At 39.2% G+C, this 22,093-nt stretch overlaps 1 protein-coding gene across 1 annotated transcript in view; it reads right to left on the bottom strand.

The window, feature by feature from the left end:
* Positions 1-22,093, bottom strand: part of SYT1 (synaptotagmin 1) — a 353,854-nt gene that overhangs the window by 47,000 nt on the left and 284,761 nt on the right. Inside the window, 1 exon segment of the mRNA XM_049792446.1 lies at positions 8,255-8,372. Within this exon segment, the coding sequence (XP_049648403.1) occupies positions 8,255-8,372 (118 nt within the window).

Here is a 22,093-nt window from a genome sequence, read left to right as displayed (position 1 = left end):
AATGGGACCTTTCTGGGGAACTGCATCAATATTAGAAAGGGCAGGACTTGATTTCCACCTTCAGTTAGAAAGGTTTTGGAAAATAAGTTTTGGAATTGGCAATGGGAAAACTTCCTTTCCATTTTTGTTGAATGATAAGCAAGCACCTTGTAGCTGCCAGCGGAGAGCTTCACTGGCCAAATGTGTGAACAGACTTGAACAACTACCACCCATAAAGACTATACGTAAAGTAGTGATACTGACAAAGAACTAGAAGCACCTGTTTTCCTATCTCTTTCCTTCCACTGAAGTATATACTTTCTCTGTTGTCACAGACGTATTTTCAGCACGGTGTACTAGAGGAGACGTGCAGTTCCCTTCTCAGCACACAACCCCGGTCCCCTTCAGGGATAATTCAAGATCAGGACCAAGGGTCTAATTTGTGAAATGTTTCTTTCCATTGAGATGTGCACACAAAGGAGTTACATGTTGGAAACAGTCAGGAGGCCTGTAAGAAGTAACCACATAAGGATCTAGCAGAAACTAATCATCTTTCTTGCCCACATGGGATTAAACAAACAAAAAAGGCATGTGGGATTTAAACTAACATATAAACTTGAATTTAAAGCTGTTTCTATCTGAAAGTCCTATAAACGTTATCAAACTTCAACTGTGTAACGGTGCTAATAAAATGCTCCCCATGCTATCTTAAAAACCTGTATGACTTTACACAGTCCTGTAAAGGAAATACCCTCAATTATACTTTCCTCACTTTTTGTGACCATTTAAGCACTGATCTAAACTGTATTTATAGAGATGAAAAAAGACATTTTCTTTTTGAGTTCATCTTTTAATTTTTTTCTTCAAACCCATTAAAAGGAAAGACATAGGCTGCAGTTTTCAGAGAGTAAAAAAATAAATTAAACTTACTTGTAAGAGAACTGACTAATTTCCCTAAGGACTCCAGAATCTATCTACAGTATTTCCACATCCATTTTACAGCCACTCACATTGCTATGAAATTCTGGTAGAGCTTGAAAACCTAAAGTATTAACCATCTCATTTTCATATGAGTAATTAACACATTGTGCTGATTTTAGCTGGGATCATTTTCTTCACAGCAGCTAGTATGGGGCTGTGTTTTGGATTTGTGCTGAAAACAGCGTTGATAACACAGGGATGTTTTAGCTACTGCTGGGCAGTGCTCGCACAGAGCCAAGGCCTTTTCTGCTTCTCCCCCCACCCCACCAGCGAGCAGGCTGGGGGGGAGCACAAGGATTTGGGAGGGGACAGAGCTGGGACGGCTGACCCCGACTGACCCAAGGAACATTCCAGCCCATAGGACGTCATGCTCAGCACATAAAGCTGGGGGAAGAAGAAGGATGGGGAGGACGTTGGGAGTGATGGCGTTTGTCTTCCCAACTCACCGTTAGGCGTGCTGGAGCCCTGCTGTCCTGGAGATGGCTGAACACCCGCCTGCCCGTGGGAGGTGGGGAATGAATTCCTCATTTTGCTTTGCTTGCGTGAGCAGGTTTTGCTTTACCCATTAAACAGTCTTTATCTCACCCCACGAGTTTTCTCACTTTCACCCTTCCGATTCTCTCCCCATCCCACCCAGGGGGAACGAACGAGCAGCTGTGTGGGGCTGAGCTGCCGGCTGGGGTTAAACCACACCACCGCACATCTTCACACTTGCTTTGGGACTGAATAACCAAATAAAACCAGACTGTAATCGAATCAGAAGGAAGCACGCGTGCAAACACCACAAAATGCATTATGTAGATGCGGCGATTCAAATCAAAGAATAAGAAGTCTTCCAGCTCTGTTTTGGGGAAGGGAGGGTGGGGAGGAATCAACAGCAATGCCAGAAAACTATGGCTGTCGGCTGGCAGAGTCCACACAGCTGGGTGCTGACCTCCTGTACCTTTGGTCAGCGTGTATGATTAAGGAAATGTACACGTACAATAAGCTTTCTTTCCTTTCTCAAATCAAGAAGCTGTTCAAACACCTCCCGAGCCCAGGAGCTTTTTCCAGTGTTTGTCCTAAAGGTTTTGAGAGCAATTCCTACAGGTTTTGTACAACTTCACTGGTGATCAGCAGGCACAATCTCTGTTGCCTTATTTTAAGCATAGAAGGAGAAAGAAGAGCAGAACAATTTGACTCCGCTTCTTTGTAGGAATCACCACATTTGATGGTTCATCTTATACAATATATTATTGCGTGTAATACCCTGCAGCATATGATTCCGTGGAAGTTGTGTACTCACTCCAAAATGGACAATTACCTGACAGCTTCCTCATAAGACTCTCCAAAATGGTCTGGAATACGAGACTCTATGTATCCTTTAACGTGGATTCTACAATGAATACATTGTAATTTGGAGTATATTTTGATGTTGGAATTCCCTTCTTCAGTTTTTAACTTGAGGAAGAAGGTGGATTGTTGTGGAAGGCTTGAGCTGGGATTAGAAGAAACAACTCCCTAAGACCTTATTTACCCATTGAAAGAGGAGCATTTCAGACAAAACCCCCCACCCTACTGCCCAATCTTTGGGAAGATGTCACCAACAGGAACGTTCTTTCAGGCAGGAAAAAAAGGATGTTAGCATGATGGAGATTTGGTGACCAATTCCATCACCACTGTAGGAGCCTACAGCGAATTTACTGTGATGCCGTGAGGCTGCTTTGCAAGAGTTAGAGATATATTGCTGCAGCCATCTACTGTTGGAAGTTCTCCCAGTGTATTACAGTAGAGATACTGAGATATTAGATGTTATAGAAATCCTCACAGTAAGTAGAGATCTTAAAATATTTGTTGCTACTGATCTCTGTTGGATTCTTTAGGATTACGCTAGTTGCAAATGCAACTGTTGTGGTGGTGGTGGTTGTTGTTTATTTTTACTTTTGTCTTTTAATAAGGCTGTTTTCTTTTCCCTTAATATTCACTGAGTTATGCTTACAATATGGCTTATAGCAAGGCCATGGCACTAATGGTGTATTTCTCTTCCCATAATATTGCATTCATGTTAGCTAGCTTTTAAGGTTTCTTATGTTTTAATGAAGTTATTAAAGTGAATGCTCTGACTGCATAATTCATGAGCATTCACTGTCTTCAAAGAGCCGGTCTCTAAACAATTTTTAATTTTTCAATTCTTTTCTGAGACATCCAACCAAGCTTTTTGAATTTGAATGCAGTATTTAAAATAAAAGTCTAATTGTAGAAAACTAGCTTTGTTTCTACCATAGTACCATTTGGTCCCCAGAGATGGTTCTGATTTATAGTATTTGCTTGGCAGATACAAAGAGGTGCTGTGTATTTTCTATTTATAACTCATAAATATTGAGATTAGCTTTCAGACATAATGGACTGGCTTATGGGCCGCTTTCTCTTCATGGCTGTATCTGCAGCTTTCTGCAGAAGGAAGAGCACACGGATCCAGTGACAATCCTCTCCTTGCAGTTCTTCCTAGCCATTAATTTGGCACAAATAGGTACAGTTTAGGGTCTGCTATAGTATTTGCTACTTGGCAACAGTTCCTAAGGCAATACCTGAGCCCATGCCAGCTAGGGCGTCTCCTCCCCACTGGAACTCTCAGTCTGATAAGGGGGGGAGTGGTGAGAGGCAGCAGTGCTGAGGAGATACGGGGAGGGTATACTGCTTGCTACTAGGATACATTCCTGGTAATTACATTCACTAAAAGCTAAGCCCACTAAAATAATACACGGAGAACAAAACCACATTTTAGCTTTCAAAGATTTTTAGAAGGCAAAGACCATACTGAAATTAATCCTGAAAAGATGATAAGCTATGTTAAGGCTTACACTTATTGTCAGCTACTAAGAGATGACTTCTTGATACAAAACAAAACAAAAAAAGGCATTTAAGCCAAAGGGCCCAGCAGCCTGTCCAGGTGCCAGCCCCAGCTCCTTCTGAAGGTTCAGAGGCAAAATCTTTTCAATGTAATTTTTGCATTGCAGCGGAGGTGGTATTTATAATAATATATATTATTATATAATAATATAAGAAGATAATTGATTTCAATGATTGGCTTGGTCAAAGCAGGGAAAGCTGTTCAAAGTTGAAATGAAAGCTTTTATTTCATGTTAGGAACAAAAATGAATACAAACGGAAAGTATGACTAAACACATGGAAATCTATAGAACTGCCTGCATTAATGTGTGTTAATATTGGGAATTTTCCTATGTAATAAAAAGCACTGTATTTATTACACAGACCATATTTAGCTGCTAGTCAGATGTGCTGAGGGTTAAACCACCATTTTTCTTTAGAAAATAAGTAAAAACTACAAATTGAAAACAAGATTAAAATTAATTTAGATGAAGTTTCATACTCATTTAAATCTGTATATGAAATCACTACCAGTTTGATTTAAATGAATATCTCATAGGGGAGCTGCAGATAATTCCTGCCCTCTTTCTGGAGCAGACGTAATCATAAACCTGAATGAAGTATCATAATTCATAGACAACCCTTGTGAACCGACCGGCATAGCTGAGCTGCATTGTGCGCTTATCGAGGAATTAGTCAGGCTACGTCTCTAAGGCCTGTTTGGAGAGATTAAACTGCAAATTAGTTCTGAAATCTTCCAATTTTGCAAATCATCTAAATGAAATTAAAAAACCCCAAACACCACAGTGACTTGGGAGTCTAAGTTCCCTTGATTTGCTGTAAGACCTAAGCTTCTAAGTCTCATAGACATTTTGGGTGAAGGATACCTATAAAACCATGTAACTCGAGTTTACCAAATTCAGACAAATAAAAATAATCTCTTTATAGCTTACATTCCTACATATCACCTGCCAGATGTCAGATTCATTAAAAATGCATTTGAATATCATTTAAATAATTAAAATGCCATTTTAAAACATGCATAATTGTTTGCCAGAGGCCCTTGCTCACCAGAAGTAATAATTTCCACTTGTTGTGGTGACTTGATGAGCTCAGGCTGAACAGTTCCAGTGTTTGAGCCAAGGTTTGCTTTAGTCACAGCCTGATGTTGCAATTAAGTTTAAGACCTGGGAGTTTATTGCTCAGATGGGTGATCTGGTTTTGTTACAAGGAGCCTAATGAATTTGATGATTAGTCTGTTGTCTTTTATTGACTGTTTCCGAAGTAATTCGTGCTTGGCTTTTGAGTGCTAATAAAATTTATGGAAAAGTTCAAAATGCTGCAGATAAAGGCTTTTTTTTGTTTTGGGTTTTTTTTTTCGTTTTTTTTGTTTTGCAACTGTAGTAACCTTTAAATAGGGTATATACACTGACTAGCAGGATTAAGGTTTCACCACTACAAGCCCTGTAGAAAAGCTAGGAAAGGTAGTACTCTCAATCTACTTTGACTGATCTCTTGCTTTTGAGAGGTACTTTTGTAACTGGGCTCTCTAGCTGCACAACATAAATAAATAAATATACTTGTTAAAAATCAAGCGTGTATTTAAGTCCAATTGAGCACAATTATGGATTTAATAAATTTCTAAATAGAAGCTCAGAAGACTACTGAGCCACAGTGACTGGTTCTTTGTAGCGGGACTAAAGACAACATAAACGTTCTAAAGCTTTCCACATCGTTGAGGTGCAAAGGTATAGCAGATATTTACTAGCAGCAGTAATAGCCACGACGTGGAGAGCAGCAGCCAGAAGGAAACTGCAAGGTCGTCTGCCGCTGTGCTGCGACTGCTTGGCAGCACTATGTCAGACCTCCTGCAGCAGCCAGGGCTCGCTCCTCCTTTCTGCAAGGCAGATAAACTCCACGGAGAGGCATAAAGGCTGGATGCAGGAGAAAGCAGAGCCCTTTCCAAATGTCTGTCTTCTGCTTTTCCACCATCTTCTCCAAAATAGGAGAGAATAACAAAAAGACGTACACTAAACTCAAAACCAAGATACTTTTTGCCTATTTTTGACAAACTTCTATGATTAATCCCCCCCCTCCCCGTGTCAACTACATAATTTTCACATCTTGCTAATGGCTTTCCCTTGGTAACAGTAAGTGCTGTTGAGGTATATAGGTAACATTCAGTTTGAGATCACGTTTGATTGTTAACATTTTTCCACCTCCACTGCAACGCAAAACTTGCAGTTTTGCAAAACAATAAGCCATTTTAGTATCTAGACAAAATAACAAAACTAGCGGGGAAAGCATTTGCTAATCGAGATAAAATCCCGTCAGCTTCATTACCTCTTAGCAGTACTATACTTTGAGAGTAGGTATTATTTAGTGTGAATACTTGGAGAGTAGGTATTATTTAGTGTGAATAATGACAACAGAATCTCAGCTTGATTTCAAAAGTTATTTCTGCATAATTTATTCAAAAGATAAATTCCCTAATGAAAGATACTGGATCCACTTTAAACCAACATTATTTCATCTATAATTACTGCCTCAGGAATACCGTACTAACTGCCATTTATCACTGTCAGTGACTTTTGAATTCCAGCTACAACCATGGTATCCCATTGGGTTTGTTTGTCTCCGAGAGAACATGATGTTTCTAGTTTGGCAATGCCCTAAAAAAGGAGAACAAAACCTGTTGTCCCCTAGAAATATATTTAAATGTCCCTCTGTGTGCTTCAGCACAGAGGAGAGTAAGCCCATTCATTTCCTCGTCGTTATTTCCAACACAATGCATTATATTTTCCATCTGAAGTTTGTAGAAGGTCTTCAGTTCATTAGTGCTTCCCCTGCCCCTTTCTTTTCTTATGAGCCGAGTACCTATTATCCATCACATTTCTTGCAAAGCTTGGAAAAGAATATAGATGCTCTGGCTCTTAGAGATACACTTCAGTCAAAAACCCCCACATTTCCTCATTATAAGAATCTAATCTTTCATTAGAAAACAATTAGGAAGTAAATGTGCTTAAGAACATTAATTTGCAATTTGTTCAGTATGAACATTAGGGAAACTATTAGTGGTGTGTCCTAATCCAGTGTCCATTTTAGACTTGAATTGAGGTAATGACAACAATATTTTGATGTCTTTTATTATGTCTGTTGCTGTGCAGCGGAAGACTTTAGAAGCAAGTAAAATAAAAAAAGATAACTGGTTAATGGTAAGAGACTTTGTTTCCCCTCACTTTGTGAAGGTCCTCCTGTTATTGTTCATCAGAAGTGGTAAATAAAACCTTCAGGCTTGCTTTTATCAGTTTCCCATTTCTCTGCGTATTTTGGATATAATTCTTACCTTGTGCTAAGATTATAAGAAAATAAAAGTAAAACACTTTTTATTGCTGCTTGCCAATTCAAAATTGGCAATTGCATCATCTGTGTGTTAATGACAGCTGTAAAAGTTTTCAGTTCTAGAGCTGCGCTGGAAATATCCTCATTCTCAGTGGTCAGTAGAAACTGCCTCTTTTAAACAGAAAGTATATAAAATCAAATTCTCCTGGAAAGACCTCTCCTTATAAAGCATGTTGTTATTTAATTTGGTGTCAGCTAACTGGCAATTTAGACGGGAATTCGTGTCCAAATTCCAGACGCAGCAGAGAACAGCAGCTTACCTGGAGCTCCACCAGGTCTGTGGGACACAGCCCTACCGGAGAGACCCAGGCCTGACGTCACGCGTGCCGGCTGCGGCCTCCCTTAGAGATGGCATCCATCACCTCGCTCACGGTGTGTAGAGCCTCGCTACGGGGAAAGGCTGCGAGGACTACTTGTAGGTACTGAGCACGGTGGAGGTACCAACCTCAGTGACTACCACAAGTGCGAGACTGTCATTTGGATTGCCGGTGTACATGCGAACGCAGAGCACTCCCAGCTCTGTGCATGGAAGCAATCACACCCGAGCCCTTCAGATGTAGAAACAATTATCCTAGCTCCTCAACCAGCAGTCAGCATGGTGACCTGTGGCGAGTTCCTCTATTACATATTATCAGTAACATTGTAGGGAAATGATCACGTTTTGTGAGATTAAACAGACAATAGGAGTTGTAGTCAGATTTTTTTCCTCTTGCCTGAATAGTCTTTATTTATCTCCAGGCAACAGGAGAGAAGGAAAGTACAGAGAGCTTGTCATCTGACTCTTTAACTCTTCAGACCTTGTCTTGGAGTGGAATGCAATGTGTAACAAAATTCCTTTTTTTAAGCTAGAATGAGTTCTGATATACTCAGTCATGCCCTAACTTTCAGAAAACACAAACCGCATTTTTCTGACAGTGAACAAGAGCCCTTACCTTCTCAACCAAGAGACCTCCAGTAGAAAATGAGTTGATTTTCTGCCTTTACAAGCCTGCAAAAATCTACAAGCAGATTTTTGTGCACATACCTGATAGTCCACCGACATCCATCTTCTTCAGGTTCTTTGCCTCTAAAATGACGACAGTCAGTTTGCCAGCAGTAGGCACATAACGGAGGGAGAAGCAGATATCACCCAGTTTTTCTTGCTGTGAAAGCAAACAAGACATGATGTTACATTTTAATCATTTTTTGTACCTTTTGAAAGCCCCGCAGAAAAGTAACAGGATTACATCTCAAACTCCTACTGTTAAACAAAACATTCAAACGAACAATACAAGATATCTTGCTTTAGTGGACATGGTGGTGTTGGGTTGATGGTTGGACTCAACGATCTTAAAGGTCTTTTCCAACCTAAACAATTCTATGCCAGATACTCAGCTATAGTTCAGAATTTACACCTTCCTCCCTTATCAAGAGGCACATGGGCTTGTGTCAGAAGACTTCCTTGGGGATGCAGAATTCTTTGTTGTTCCAAACAATGAACCAGAGCTGTATATATTAAAAGCAGTATTATGTAGTTATTGTTCCTTTTAATAAAACAAAACAAAACAAAAAACCCCCAACAACTTAGAAACTGCAACAACGATGCCATACCTATAAAGTGACAGACACTGAAATTATTATTACAAGTTAGGAACAGGAGCCAGGGGTTGTAATAGATAGTTCCCCACAAAACATCAGCTCAGTGATCACCACTGGTCAGGAAACATACAGAACAAACACAGTTATGCAAAGGTAGGAAATGCTCAGAGAGAACACAAAATAGCTCATGATGTTAAATGTGTGTATCATGTACAAAAACACTGTCAGAATGCACATGTGCCTGTATCTTGAAAACTTATGGTGTCCTCCCCACCTCAAAAAGGATATGGTAGAATTGGGAAAGATTCCAAGAAAAGCAGCAGGAATGATCAAAGATATGACACAGCTTCTGCAGAAGGAATAGCTTAAGTAGATTAGGGCTCTTCAGGCTGCAAAGGGGGTAGTTGGGGAGCAGTATCTTAGAGACCTCTATCTGACCCAGGAGGGCTATAATGATGTTATGACCTTGCTCAAAAGAACAGATCCTAATATCAGAAAATTTCCATTTTCAACTCATAGCTAGAATAACCTAAGAAGCCTTTCACAGCATGGACCGCACTGCTGTGGAAGGACTTACTACCCCTTCATGTCTGCACATACTGTTATAAATCCCAGCATAGATTCAGATCACAGAAATATGGATTTCAGCCGTGCAATCTGCATAGCTCGTGCTCGGCTCTAACTGAGCCTGAAACAGCACAGTGACAGCAAAACACGCTCCTGTTCCCCTGCCATTCGGTTTTGGAAGTCCATATTGGCTAGGCTAATGGTGAAGTTGATCTATCACTTGCAGCTTGTTCAGAATGGAAGAAATCAATTGCTTATTGATTTGTGTTATCATGATCACAGCTCACCCAGCCGCCCAGCGTTCTCCGCGGTCACTGTTCTATTACATGGTAGACTTGGTTTAAATTAGCCTGGTTGATTCATGTTGGCTCTGAATAAGACTGAAACAGGGTATGTTTGAAAGCTCATTTTAGTCCCCTGTCTCGGAGACTTTTGTACTCACCTGTCTCCTGACATTTAAGGGCTCTGCCCTCACCTCTAGATTCACTAGGCAGAGTTTTGGTTGTAGCAGCATGGGAACTTGCATTCCCTTGTATTCCTCAGAAATGCACCTCATTGACAGAATATCTAAACATCTATTTTAGAAGGTACTTTTAAATCAATACCATGCTTCTAATTGTTCCTTTGAGTGGATTTTTGTTTTTGTTTGATTGGGGTTTTTTGGGGGTTTGGGTTTTTTTTTTGGGGGTGGGGGGTGGGGGTGGTACTTGCGTTGAGACTAGAGCATGCTTAGTAAGCACAAGAAGGTGTTAGGATTGTTTCTGATCCAAGTGCTTCAGCAGAGGCTGGAGGAGGTCCTTTACAAACACAGTTATTGCCACGGAGACCATCACCTCTCACTAGCCTTTCTCCATCTGTAATCATGTTATGCTTCTGCACAAATACTGCAATTGTCTACACAGAAGAGTAATTTTATGGGAGCATTTAATGCATTTTTAGCCTCTTTTAATGTAATTTTAGCTGCAGGAAGCACAGAGAAGCCAGCATCATGTAAACATCCAGTCTTCCACAGATCACTAGCAAGCCATGGGAAAAGGCAGCAGATGACGAGCTCATTCCAGTGAGCAACTTGAAAAAATAGCATAGGTACCTCTTTAAATGCCTACATAATCATGTTTGATACTTTTTTGTTGCTATTAAAATCTGTATTAACTGCATTTCTTTAGTATTTCTTGTAGTTTTAACATTTTCTCTTTGCATGACTGCCACAAGTTTTCTATTCCTAAGCTGTTTTTTGGTTTTGGTGTGGTGTTTTTGGGGGTTGTTTGTTTTTTTTTTAATTTTAAAAATATCTGTCAGGCAAAATACTGCAAGTGGCAGCACTGCAATGAAGCAACAAAAAGCAATCACCAGAGGTGTGGTTTGCAGAAGATAATTACAAACCCCTGCAGGGCTACAAGGTACAGATGAGTGCTTCTGGTATGGTGATTATCTCATGGAGGTGCCTTATTGTTATTATGAATTTCTTTCAGCCCTATGTATAAATAATTTATGTTAGTAAATTACTTTGATCTCTGATGGAAACTGTAAGTTAGTGTTAGAAACTTCCTTCCAAGTGGGAGGTTCATAGACATTAACTTATTCATGTATAATACCTAAACACCAATCAAAAGACTCTCCCCACCAGGCAACTTCATAACTTCATTACATTTAAAGAGGATGCAATGGAGCAGAACACAAGTGACACAGACAGTGCTGCTAACACTTCTTCAGCTTGGAAGAAGCTACTTGAAGTCCTGTTGAGAACCTGCACTTTTTAGAGACGACTCTAAGAGGCTCCTGCCTGTCTCATGTTTCTTCTCATATTTGTCAGTAGTCATTTTTGCATTGACAGCACACTCTCCTAATGAGACACAGAGAAAAATGCTATTTATGCAGATTACTCTCATTCACACTGCAAATCTCTAGCAGAGATATCTATCTTCTTAATATAAACATTCTCCATATTTTTGTGGAGGATATTACAAGAAAGCTGATGCTCGCAGCTCTCTTGGTAAAACAATACCAAAATAATGAGCCACGGCACCATATGCTTTTTCCTAATTGGATCTAAGACTCCAAAATAGTCAGTAGAGGGAGGAAGGATATCAACACAGTGAGGTGGGTTTCCGACTTCAATACCTGGTTTTGATTGTGGATATTTACCTAAGCCTGAGAGAAACACAGTAGGACATGGTTTACGGGTGAAGACCCAAAATACAATCTTCCACCGATCAATATTTACAATGGAAGCTCATAATGCTCACTGTATAGTTTTCATACCAACCAAAATGTTTTAAAACTCTGCAGAGGAAACAGGGACAGCATAAAGGTGGGTTATAAGCTAAACTAGAGTCTTTCAAATTCAGGAAACCCAGGTAAACTGTAATGACAGAATCTCTAATCCCAATTCCCACAGCCATGGGCTTCAGACAGTTTTGAGGCCATCATATTCTGTCTACACATGGAGATCTCAAATCTGACAAATTCATTTTCTTGGCACATAAACCATGAATACACTAAGCCGCAAAGGTGTCACAGTAATACTAGTAATAGAATCACATGGATGCAGAAATAGATGACATGGACTGGCCACAACTTCAATTAAGCCACCATAGCAAGTGGGCAGAATTAGCAACCCATACACATAGCTGGGATCTACAACTGGGAAAGTATCACTCCTCCACAACCCCTAGGACAAATAGAGATCACACTGAGAAAAGGAAGTACTGGTTTGTTGGGCTTCCTTTTTTTCTTTAAACCTGAAATTTTATTGTCACAACAGCTGTCTTTAACACTAACAGCTCCAAAGACATTGCACTTTATATATATACGTAGTTAAAGAACAAAGCAGAAATTTCAAACCTGCAATAGGTATAATCAAGAAAGACAGAAAATCTTTTTTTCTCTTACACTTGCAAATCAGGGACCACACGACCCCACAATATGAAGACAATTCTGCCACAATTAGGCAAAGGAGTGGGAAGCGAGCAAGAAGCTCTTAAAACTCAGCTTGCATAAATAGGCTAGAAATAGATGGTGCAGCAGGGAAAGATAAAGAACTGGAAAGAGAAAGAAAAGCTGGAGCTAATGTGTCAGCCCATTATTATAGCACTTTTGGAGACTATCACATGAATATGTATGCATACCAAGTACCACTGTACCCCAAAGTCTATGAGATAAAGTACTGAGGGCGAATAAGAGGCAGAGCTCTCCCCAGCCTTTTCAATCAAAAGGTTGATTACAGAAGTAGCTATTTCAGACCTGCAAAATGCTAACTATAAACCCAGTCAACATAAACCTAAGGACTTTAACAACTAAACCATTAATCTGACAAGCAGAATAATTCCTTTGCTGTCTAAAAGAATTTCATGCCCATGAACGGAGCAGCCACGCTGTTATACAGCTAGCAGTAAATAGGTGCTAAATGCCTCTGGAGAGAAGGAAGAATCTTCATGACAACTGTACCTACTGCACTTTTAAGATAATATTTTAAAACAATAAAATATGAACAGACAAGTGCCCTACTGCAGGTTTCCTTATTCAAGGATTAGTCTTTATTTGCAGGAATAACCCACTTGTCTTACAAAATGGAAGTACAGAGTGTTTGTGATCAAAAGTTTCTCCTGTTTGCTTTTACTAACATTATTTCAGAAGCATCTTCATAGGTTTCACCTTCTTCAAATGTGCAAACTTGGCCATAAAAGGAGGCTCCTGTTAATGTGAAGTGTTCAGTTACAAGGCATATAACAAGTAAATTAAGAAGCAAAGCAAAGTGAAATAGGTTACAGCAGGAGATCTCGGAAGAAACAGAGGGTTCTTGAGGCAAAGATCCAGAGGGCTCATTTTGGATGCTGTAAAAAAGGAACTGGCAGCGACAACAGGCTAAAGAAGTGATGGAAAGGAGACTGATGCTAGGTGAACAGAGAACAGAAATAGAAGCAAAGGTCTATGAGGTAAGCTTTAAAAGGGAGAAGTTTTAGGGCAGACAGGGAACAATCTTTTGAATGAAGGGAATTCATTAAAGGTATCAGGAGGTGGTATCTGTAGGGATACAGTCACGGTATAAAGTAGGAGTGAGGAAGAGCCAAAAGAAATGGTTTAATTGCATATTCCTTTTGACTGATTTCCCTACTACAGTTCTACTCTGACTCCTTTGTCATACAACTTCTGTATGCCAGCACTACTTTTTACCTTTGCTTAAAGGGAACAGACCTAGCAGGATCTTTCTGTGGAAAGAAAAATCTACTTTTTTTTTTCTTCCCCTCTGAACAGCACTACTTGACATAGAAATTCTTCACAAATCTCTGTCTTCTTATTGCAATATATATAGAAAGGTAGTAGATGGCCTTTCTTTTAACTGTCCTAATTAGGTAATATTCTCCAACACAACAGTAAATCGGACTTGAAAGCAAGTGGGGCAATAACTTGAACCAGCCAATGTTATTAAAAAAATTAACAAGTCAGGTTTTGTCGGCTTCCTCCTTTTAGTCCTCTTCATTGCATTTTTAACTGTTTAGAGAAAGCACTTCTATTACTGCTTTCTAAAAAGCAGAGGAAATGGAAAGAGAAAACATTGTTATTAGCAGAAAATGACACTTCACGGTCATCAGTTTAAAAGCATTACAATCAGCTGCCTCTTGCAAAATGAGAAACACTGTGGCTGAAGGCACTTGAAATCAAAGATTAGCAGAAACACACTCTTTGATTTCCAGACAAGAGACCATGCTACAAAACATACCGAGTTCTTAATTAAACAAGAAGAAAATTAATTTATTAAATAAATGAGAAAGGGAAGAATGAATTGGAAGAAACATATACACCCGAACATCACAGCCTGGTTTTCTGTAACTCTTTGCCTACCCACAAATGCTTGCAGCTGGCTGCTCTGCTTTAATGATTGCATCTCACTCTATTTTGCCACTTGGCTTCTCCTCAGCTCCTGCCTGATCATATTTCTAAATGTCACTCACGTTTATGCAGGCCAGTGCACAAAACAAAATTAATTTAACTGAATGGCACATTAATATTATTACTTTTGACAGCATGGAAAACTTATTAACTATAGCATGTCACAAGGCTAGTCTTCTAGTGAGTAGCCTAAGTACAGTGTTGAAAGGAAATGTAATACATTTGAAAGATTTTTTTTTTTTTTTTTGGCTTATCAGACACTGCGAGAAGTCAAGTCACAAAGCTTTTCCATAATTATTAGAATATTTTATGTGCATTACAGTCACTCTACAGAAAGTCCTTGTCCTCCTGTGACAGGGTACAGAAAACCACGGTACAGTACCCTCACTAGATTCGAAAACATCTCTTGTAGTAAGTATGGGTACCTTAATGCTCAGTTAATGTAGTTCCTACTACTAAGTGTGTCTTGGTTTCCAAAAGGAATTGTCTCCAAAGCTTTTGATTATGGATTGGAATTACAGCATACATCCAAAAATATACAGGATCAGTAAACAGCAGATAACTGTAATTAAGAATCAAATCAATTACTAATTCCTTACTTGTAAGGTGTACCACTGGATGTGGTACTGTATTAAAAACCTGGCATGAACAGAGTCCTTGCTACGATGACCATGCATTATCGATTAATGAAAGAAAAACCAAACAGATTAAACAAACCCGTAGGCGGGAACAATTGGCATGATGGAATGAATAATCATCTATAGCTGCTGGTAAATCCTGCTGAAATTCAACAGCCCCGGGGAAAGACTATCAGGTGAATTCAGTACCTCCACTACTGAAGGCGTACAGTATATTCCTATTTGTTCTGCAAGAACCACAAAGAGAAATTCAGTGGAATTTGTGGATTAACTTTGTAGCCAGCTATCTTCTTCCCTTTCCTCTGTAACAAACTACCAAGACAAAAAGACTGTGCACCTCATACCAGTCCCAGCTACATTATAAGTAAATGATTCCTTTTTGCAGTGACACCAGCACAGCCTGGTTCAGACTCCTGCAGATAGATGTCCTCCTTTCTCTCATCTCGTGCCTGCTGTAACACCAGTTCAGCTTTCATGTTCCTCCATAATATCCCCCAGCACTACCTCCAGCTCCCTTCCATGACCCCAGTCACAAACCCCACACAATACAGCGGCCTCCTCCAAAATCTCCTAAATTGGCCATTGGGCAAGAGGCAGCACACGATATCATCGTTCTATAACTAGAAACTTGCTGGTCAGCTAGAGGCAGGCCAAACAGAACACGTGAGGACCTGGCATGTGCTCAAGGGTTTCCCTGAACAGGGCAAGAATCTACCCTCTTTAAGGCATTGCTTTCCATTAAACTTACAGGAACCTTCTTACCATGCTCCCCAGCTTCCAGCCTTTATCTTCACAAGAAGAGAACTCAGCCATACAGGCAGATCCCAGTCCTCACTACACTGCAGCCACAGCAGTGACCTGGAAAGGGCTGCAGACCAGGGGATCGCACAGCAAGCTGAAAGGAACTGCATTTGCTAATGGGAAAATCACAGACAGCTGCTGTAAGTTAACAGCTGATAGGTGAAGTCTTATAACAAGGCAGTTCTCCACCTGTAATTTATCAAGATGAAGATGACTTTCTTTCATGTATAATTTCACCCAAGTTAATGGCATCTTTTATTTCTATCCATAGCTTCTGCGCTACAAGCACAGGCAGGATTTGAAATCCCTTTCTGTATCATTGCTTGTCATTTGGAAGGTTTTCTTACATTGTCCTCTTTTACTGATTTTTTTACTGAAGATTTTTCCAGAGCATCAAAACTGCCTAAAAATATGAGATGGGGTAAAGGATATGCAGCTGGAAAAGAGGCAAGCTGAAAACCCTCAGAAAAGCTCAGAGCCACTCTTGTTCTAGTGCTTCCTAGTTTCAGGGAGGTCAGAAATATGTAAAATACTCTCTCAGATAATTTCAATATTTTTGTCTTTGGTTCCAGTTGAAATGAAGAAACAAATACATGCCTCCTTCTACAACGCCTTGCATTGTAAGTTTTAAGTTCAGCTCGTTAAATATTTGTGCTCAGTTCCTAACTTGTGCTATGTATTCAAATCTACTGACTTACACTTACCAGGCTTGTATCCACTTCTGAAACTAAGCATGCAAAAATACATTTCTATGAAACTACTAAAAGATATTCAAGTGTTTGGATAAATACATACTGGCAAAAAACTTCTTTTATTACTCCACTTCCCCTGGCTATTTCACTTTGAAAAACTCTCTTAACACATTCTTTAGGAAGACAAGACAGCTCATCAAAGGTCATCATAGCAATCAGTACCACACACTGAATTTCATTAATCTGTTCAGTAAAAAGAAAGAGGTCACCGCAGTCATCTATAAAAATCTAGGAAAGATGACTGCACTTATCATGAGATTTCTGGCTCAGTGATGTTCATTTTTAATAAATCTTAGGCCATAAGGGAAATTCCAGAAGATTGGAACAGTGCTAATGTTATGCCCATCTTACTTAAAAGAAGTCAAATGGGATGAAGGCTGTACCTATCAGCCATCTGCCTTTTATCAAACCCCAATGAAACAAAGAAGTCATAAACATTTGTATTAACGTTGATTTAAAGGATATGAAATATACTGAATGTGAAGTCACATGGTTTTATGGAAAATAGGCCTTTTCAACTAAAACCAGATTCACTCTTTGATAAGATTGTAAATTTGGTTGATGAAGGAAACATGCAAAATATTTTTTTGTTCTGTTCAAGGTCTACTGATGTTTTTATAGACGTGGAAGACATTTCTGCTGATAAAATAAGCAGGTGATACCAAAAATACCATAACGGTAAATAATAATGCAACAGGTTGGTCAGAGAGAAAGTGCTAAATCACTTAGCTGTAACCAGTCACACAGAATACATTTTCATACAGCCAAAAGCAAAAATTCTACATTCTAAGACAAAGAACTCAAGACTATATCTAAGTATCTACTGAATCAGGAAAGATATCTTAGAAGGCAGTGCCTCCTGCTGAGGATTTAGGATCATAAGCAACAGACCATGAACTGCTAGTGTAATGCTGTGCAAAACATTCAATAGTAGGAGCGAGCAGAAGTAGCTGGTGACTTTGCTCTTTGGCAAAGACATAAAGTATACTGCACACTGTTCTTGTGTACATATTTTTTTTTTTAAGATGCTGAAAATGACAAAGAAGGTAGTCTTCAAAAAGTCACAACTCTTATTGGAAAACCGGAGAAAAAGCCTGATTGTGAAAAACATAAAAGATGAATTTCTGCAGCTTTCTGAAAAGAGGATTGGAAGTGACTTGATTACAGTGCATAAGTACTGTAGAGAAGAGGAAGCATCATGTATTAAATGGCTTGAATCTACTGAAGAAGGGCATAACAAGAATCGATGACTTGGAGTAGAATCTAGTAACATCCAAATAACAAATAAAGTACACATTTTTAACACAGAGAGAGAGTAACTGCTGAAGCTATAAGGGATGTGTTATTTCCTCCCTCTACTGATGTCTTAAAATCAGTAACTTGCAAACTCTTTGGGTTTGAAGACCCTCTATGCATTTTCCAGCGGAGGTGCAAAGCTGCCTATAACGAATGCTGGTCTGATGTCAGCAGTCTTCTCTTTGTATCCTTTGTCAGTAAGTTCTCACACAGAATTTTCCAGTGGAATTTCCACAAAATTCTGATTAGATGATAATACAATGTGTCATGGGAGACTTGGTTTTGCTGAAATTCCACTAAAAACATGTAGGATAATGCTGAAAGTCAGGATACCATGAGGAAATTTGAGCTTTTGGAATTTGCAGTCTATGGCCATGCAGCCAGGACAAAACGCCATGGGCTGAGAATCAAAGGGTTTCTAGCTCCTTGCTCCAAAACCAAGCAAGGTCTAACTTTCCAGCTTGTAAGGGGGTTTCCTTGTGCCACCTTCCTCCCAGCTTGGCACAGGGGGAACACTACTACCTCCTGGATCCTGCCTGTTTCCTAGATTGTTTGATTATAGGAGGCTCTTTAAAATGTTCCTTGAAGATCTAGGAGTCCTCCAGGTTTAGGGCAGACAACCTCACCTCATTTAGAAAACTAGCCAATTTGATAGGAAATAGTAGTATTTCTAAACAAAACAAAGGTTTTGAAATGGGATTTTTTTTTTTTTTTTTTCAGAAAGAAAATGTTAATGTTAGCTAGTCTAGGCTCAATGCAAATAAAATAAATCAGATTTAAAGACTTGTCATCCTCAGTGAGTTGTAAGAGCTCATACAGTGGTACCTTCTGGCAAGAAACCCAAGGAATCAACAAACAGGTGGGCTAAAAAGTCTAAGGAACATGTCCCAGGGTTTATACACAAGATATTCACAGCTTTATATGTAGTGATTGTGCTCGAAGGCTGAGTAACAGCTAGTTTTCATGATAGGGAACATATAAACAGGAAAGTTTCACAGCCTTAAATCCCTATATAATGTGACCGGTGTTTGTGCTTGCAAGAACTTAGGCCAAGTGTAGAACTCTACAGCCGAAATCCAAGCAGGAAGCCAATATTCTCAAGTCATTCTGGAACAAAAGATTGCTGCAGCAAATCTAGTAGAGTTTAATTAAAATCTGTTCTCATTTACAGTTATCATATATCAGAAAATACTAATTTTGGGATTTTATGTTTTTAATCATAAAAGTTGTAACTTTCAATACACTAAATGTGCATATATTTCCTTTAGGCTGATGGATGAAACTAAAAGCATACAGTTCTCCATTAAGAAAGCAACTAATAGTTTAGTATGACAGACAGACATTCTGAAGAAATTATCATGTCTTTCAAAGAGATTTTAAATGATTTAATGATTTAAAGGGTATGTAGAGAAGTATGATTCTATATCTAGAGAAACATCATCACTTGTTGTATCAAATTGCAATGAGAGAAATTGGTCCTCATTCTAAAAAACAGAGGATGGGTAAGCACGCGCATATTGGGATGGCATTCGAAGTTAGAGGTGGGTTTTTCTGGAGGGCTTTGACGTATTGTCATATACAAGTTAACATTTAAGAGTGACAGAAAAAGAAAATGTAGGGATGAATATCTACTATGACAAGAAAGAAATCATGGGTTACAGAGAAGTGCTGTGGAAGAACTGCAGCTCTTATTTTGTGTCACAGACTTGTAATAGTTGTACCTATTTTCTGTATAAAAAGTACAAGCAAAAAAATTAGAGTAATCAAAAGTAATTCAAATGTCCCACATCTCCTGGAAAACTTGCATGCTCTAAAACATCACAGAAAATTAATGTTCAGCCTGAATGATTAACGTGGAAGTCTGAATGAGTAAAAACACTTTCAGCATAATCTGCTGCTATCTAATTCTGGGCTGGGCATTAACAAACAGGGGCTGTCAGCTGCAGACCCCAGGGCACTCACGAATATCAGTTGCTGCCAGTTTCGAAGCCTGAGCTTCACTCATCAACAGAGATCCTCCTGTTAATTTTCACAGTTACTGAAGAAGATGTGGAAAAACAAAGATAAAATAACTGGATTCCAGACAACCAAGTAGTTCTGAAGATTACCAGAAGTAATTTAAGCAGCACTTAAAACTGGCTAAGGATCTAATGGGAAGCTCGGGCGCTGTCTGCCCGCTGCCATCCATACCATTGAGAAGCTGCAGTGCCATGTTCTATGCCGGTGGCATCAAAAGCAAGTTATAAACCCCACATAATAGTAATCGTCTAGGGAATGACTTAGGTTAGAATTTTATGGCAAGGTCTCTATCTAAGAAGAAGAGGTTTGAACTCAAGGTCAGCCACAAGTGGAAAAATGCACTAGAGAAGGGTTCCCAAATTTAGTTGCCATTATCAGTGACAGTGGAAGTAGCAATAACTCCTAATTCTGTTGTGTTGTAGGAGAATGCATCCAGTCGATCAAGCAGCAATAACATACCACTGTTTGAATTCTCTTTCTCACTGCTAGTTTGGAAACTCCTACCTTTGGCACTATTTCTGTAATTGTAATTGCAGACATAATGTTCAAGGAAAAGGTCTTGGCCTCCATGTCACTGGATTCAGTGCCAGGTATTTCTTTTCATCTAGTCCTTGGCCAGAAAGAAGCACATACAGACAATATCTGGGTCCGAAAGATTAGAAACGAATTTTATCTACGCGATGGTGATTGTATCTCAAAGGGAGTTGTGTGCTGCTCTAAGGAGAGAGCAAGAGTAGTAATTCTGCGGCAGTGACCATACTCAAACCCTCCACAGAAAAAAAACATCCTACTCAGGAAACTCTGCCAGTGGAGAGGACAGAACAACTACAGTGCCACTCCATCCACCTAGCCAGCCAGGCAGCCATCTGAAACAAAAAGTCCCAGCTAATGCAATTAAAGGCTGCTCACAAAACTATTAAAGTCTGCACAAAAGCTTCCATCGCAGAAGATGAATAATAAAAGAAAGATGTATTTCTGCTCCATAATCAGGTCTACATCTCATATACACACATACACACAGAGTGAGAATATGCTGAGAAGTGAGGAGGTGGAGTGATTCACAGAAGTTTGACCTCTGGTCAACATAGATAGTAAAAAGCAACAGCAACTCTAGACCGGAGGCTAAATCGTGCAACTTAATAATTAACTGACTCACTCAGGTGTATAGAATGATGGTAGAAGTTAAAAAAAAAGAAAAAAAACCCCTGTAAGAATAAGAAACTGAGAGATCAGTCAGCATTGTATGATTTTCTCCCTTCCTGTGGCCAGTGGCATGAAAGTTTGGAGATACAGAGAGAGAGAGGAGAGATGGTTTGATCTTTAGACAGTGGCATCATTCTTGGAGTAAAATTCCTCACTATTGGAATTCTAGAAGACAGAGGTTACACAAATTCAAATTGTACAGCACCAACATTATAAATGTTCATGCTCAGATAAGGTACAGAAAAGCATTTACATCTATCTTATTAATCTCTTTAAATTTTATGTATGACATAGTTACCTATGAATATCCAAGAATAATAATATTACTTGCTTTGATCTGTGTGATTGAAAGTGAAAGACTACTTATCATCAGTCCTTCAAAAAGAACTGTGTGTATGTTGTAGACCGCAAGATCTTAAAAACTGGAAATGTCAGTTCTCCATTAACCTACAAGGGAAGAATGCATAAAATGCAGAAATAGAGATATTCTATGAAAAAGGTTTTTTTCTGAAAGTTATTATTTTGTACAACAGCATCCTGCCCAGACTGAATTAGACATGAACAAGAAAAAAAGGCTATGTTATTCCAAAGGTTTTTAGAATCCAATTTAAATCATCATGTCCTGAGTATTCCTCTAGTTACGTTGATAACAATCACACACTAAGCTCCAGAAGGCCACGGAAAAGAAAGAGGAAAAAAGTACAGGGTTGATTGCACCAAAACCACCCAGCTGCATCACCTGTCACACAGCAACAACACATCAGCCAATGTGAAGAATTTCTTTGGCCTTTGGTGGAAGGCCAAGTTTGGTGGAAGGCCAAGTTTCATGACACAATCAAACAGGTAACTAGGAACGAGTTATCGCTGTCTGTCATCCATTTAGCTTAGAAATAAGACTTGGTAATGCATCCTAAAATCATATACTCTACCTCTTAAAATATTAGCATAAAAGCAATAAAAGCCTAATACCACCGAACTAAAACTACAGTATTATGTTGTAGATTCTAACTGTGACTTCTCTAAAGTAAGGGCATTTGGTGCTAATTCCCGTCACAGGTACAATGCAAAGTGCTTCAAATGCCGGTTAAGCTCATTGTTGAACTAAACTGAAACACAACA

The sequence above is a fragment of the Accipiter gentilis genome, chromosome 34 (genome assembly GCF_929443795.1).
Source record: "Accipiter gentilis chromosome 34, bAccGen1.1, whole genome shotgun sequence".
NCBI lineage: Eukaryota > Metazoa > Chordata > Aves > Accipitriformes > Accipitridae > Astur > Astur gentilis.
This window is presented reverse-complemented; position numbering and strand designations above follow the sequence as displayed.